At 47.0% G+C, this 2,288-nt stretch overlaps 1 protein-coding gene across 1 annotated transcript in view; it reads right to left on the bottom strand.

Annotated features, from left to right (window-relative positions):
- The window catches only part of SEL1L3 (SEL1L family member 3), a 123,559-nt gene that overhangs the window by 43,275 nt on the left and 77,996 nt on the right, over nt 1–2,288 (bottom strand). The window contains exon 14 of the mRNA XM_008057938.2: nt 1,829–1,891. Coding sequence (XP_008056129.1) covers nt 1,829–1,891 — 63 coding nt within the window. The remainder of the gene's footprint in view (nt 1–1,828; nt 1,892–2,288) is intronic.

Below are 2,288 nucleotides of genomic sequence, written 5' to 3'. Positions count from 1 at the left end.
AAAAAAAAAAAAAAGACATGATTACTCCAGGCCATAAGATTGCATTTCCCCAAGCCTGCTTGAATAAATCTAAGCTCTGCTAAAGATCTATTCAAAATTAAGCACCCTAGACATTGACTCAATTCTAGGATAGCTGAAAAGATACAAATCTCACACCTGCCAGGAATCCCTGACTGTCCCATTTTAGGGTGCTCTGGACCCGATGCCCTCAGTGCCTAACATTAAGGTGCTTTTCTACCTCTGCCCTATAATTTGTGCTGAGGCCAGGAGCTGGTGTGCACATCAGTGACTTTCTTCTTCCTGAGTCATGTGCCCTCTTGATAACACAGAGATTGAACAGAAGCCTCTCAGGTGTCCTATTCCTGCTCCAGCTTCCTGCTCTGCAAAAAATCTCATCAAGGGAGAAGAATGAGGGAGAAAACTCAACATGATAATTTTTTCTTTTAGACGTAGGATCTCACTGTGTCACCCAGGCTGGAGTGCAGTGGCACGATCATGGCTTATCGAAACCTCAAATGCCTGTGCTCAAGCGATGTTGCAGCCTCAACCTCCCGAGTATTTTAGGACTACAAGCACATGCTACACACCCAGTAAATTTTTTTAAAATTGTTTAAGAGATAAGTTCTTGCTATGTTTCCCAGGCTGGTTTCCAACTCCTGAGCTCAAGCAATCCTCCCACTTTGGCCTCTCAAGGTGCTGGGATTACAGGTGCAAGCCACAGTACCCAGCCCCCACCACAATAACTTTAAGAGTCTTTAGGTCGGACTTGGTGGCTCAGCCTGTAATCCCAGCACTTTGGAAGGCCAAAGTGAGTGGATTGCCTGAGCCTGCGGGCTTGAGACCAGCCCGGACAATATGATGAGACCTCGTCTCTACAGTAAAAATTAAAATTTAGCCAGGCATGGTAGCATGCGCCTGTAGTTCTGGCTACTTGGAAGGCTGAGGTGGATGGATCGCTGGAGCCCAGCAGGTTGATGCTGGGGTGGTCGTGAACATGCCACTGCACTCCAGCTTGGGCAATGGAGTGAGACTCCAACTTGGAAAAAAAAAAAGGAGTCTTCATTGCTAAGGCAAGCATTAGCAGCGTTGGAAATAGGGCACATCTAAGAGCCAAAAGGGCTATAAAGTGCCCTGCCAAGGTGTAGAATCATAGTGGTTTCTACAAATGTATATATCTGCACATCTATATGGATATGCATATGAGTGTGCATACGTGGGTGTGCTTGCATTGAACATGGTATGTTTGCGTGTGTGTGTGTGTGTGTGTGTGTGTGTGTGTGTGTGTGTCCTCTCAAGTGACATTTATAACCTCCACTCTGTGGCCCTTCATGGAAACACACTGATCTGAAGATACCACTGAAGTGTAGAAAGTGACAAAATTCACCCAGTACTAAGTTTGATAAACAGCCCCATTACCAAAGCCCAAGAAGCCAGTGGGAATCAGACACGACAGAGTTAACCTTCAAAGGAATTACGCTTTCGGTTTTCCGAATTCAGTGGCATTTCTGCCCATTCAATCTCTGGGAGTCCCGCTGCTTGTTATCAGGGCACTCCTGATTATAATTTTAGCCTTCACACAAAATCAGCCCGAATTCTACTGACTAGGGGGTGAATTCAGCTTTTGAATGTTGCTGTCCCCTTTGTGGCAAGTGTCTGTGTGCATTGTGACTCCAGAGTGACTAATCACCGCAGTGCCGCGACCCCTGCCCACCCCGTTTCCACCTTGGGCTTTGTGGGAAGAGGCCAGCCACCGTTTCCTCTTTTAGACTTGCCGGCGTGTGGGTGTGTGTGGGGAGACTGCTTCCCTCCGACAATACGTGTGTGTTACCTTGGAAGCTGCTTTCTTCATCAGCTCTAAGGCAAGCCGTCTGTTCTTTTTCACTCCTTGACCCTAAACATGGATAAACAGCAATGATTATGAAGAAAATAAACCAGAATGCACCAACAGCATCACACAGAGACGTCGGTGTTTGACATAAAATACAAATAAAACCTTAACCTTCATTTAAACCCAATCTTAATTTTTTTTTTTTTTGAGTTGGAGTCTCGGTCTGTTGCCCAGGCTGGAGGACAGTGGCACCATCACAGCTCTCCATAGCCTTGACCCCCCTGGGATAGGGTGTTCCTTCTGCCTCAACCTCCCGAGTAGCTGGGACTACAGGTGTGCGCCACCATGCATGGCTATTTTTGGATGCTTTTGTTTGTTTGTTTGTTTGTTTTCAGTTGGAGTCTCACTCTGTCACCCAGACTGGAGTGCAGTGGCCGCTCCCGGCCACCGCAGCCTCGAC

This window comes from Carlito syrichta, unplaced genomic scaffold (assembly GCF_000164805.1).
Source record: "Carlito syrichta isolate Samal-C Ts95f unplaced genomic scaffold, Tarsius_syrichta-2.0.1 Scaffold303157, whole genome shotgun sequence".
In the NCBI taxonomy this organism is placed as follows: Eukaryota; Metazoa; Chordata; class Mammalia; order Primates; family Tarsiidae; genus Carlito; species Carlito syrichta.
Note: the sequence above shows the minus strand (reverse complement) of the source record. Positions and strands in the feature narration are given on the sequence as shown.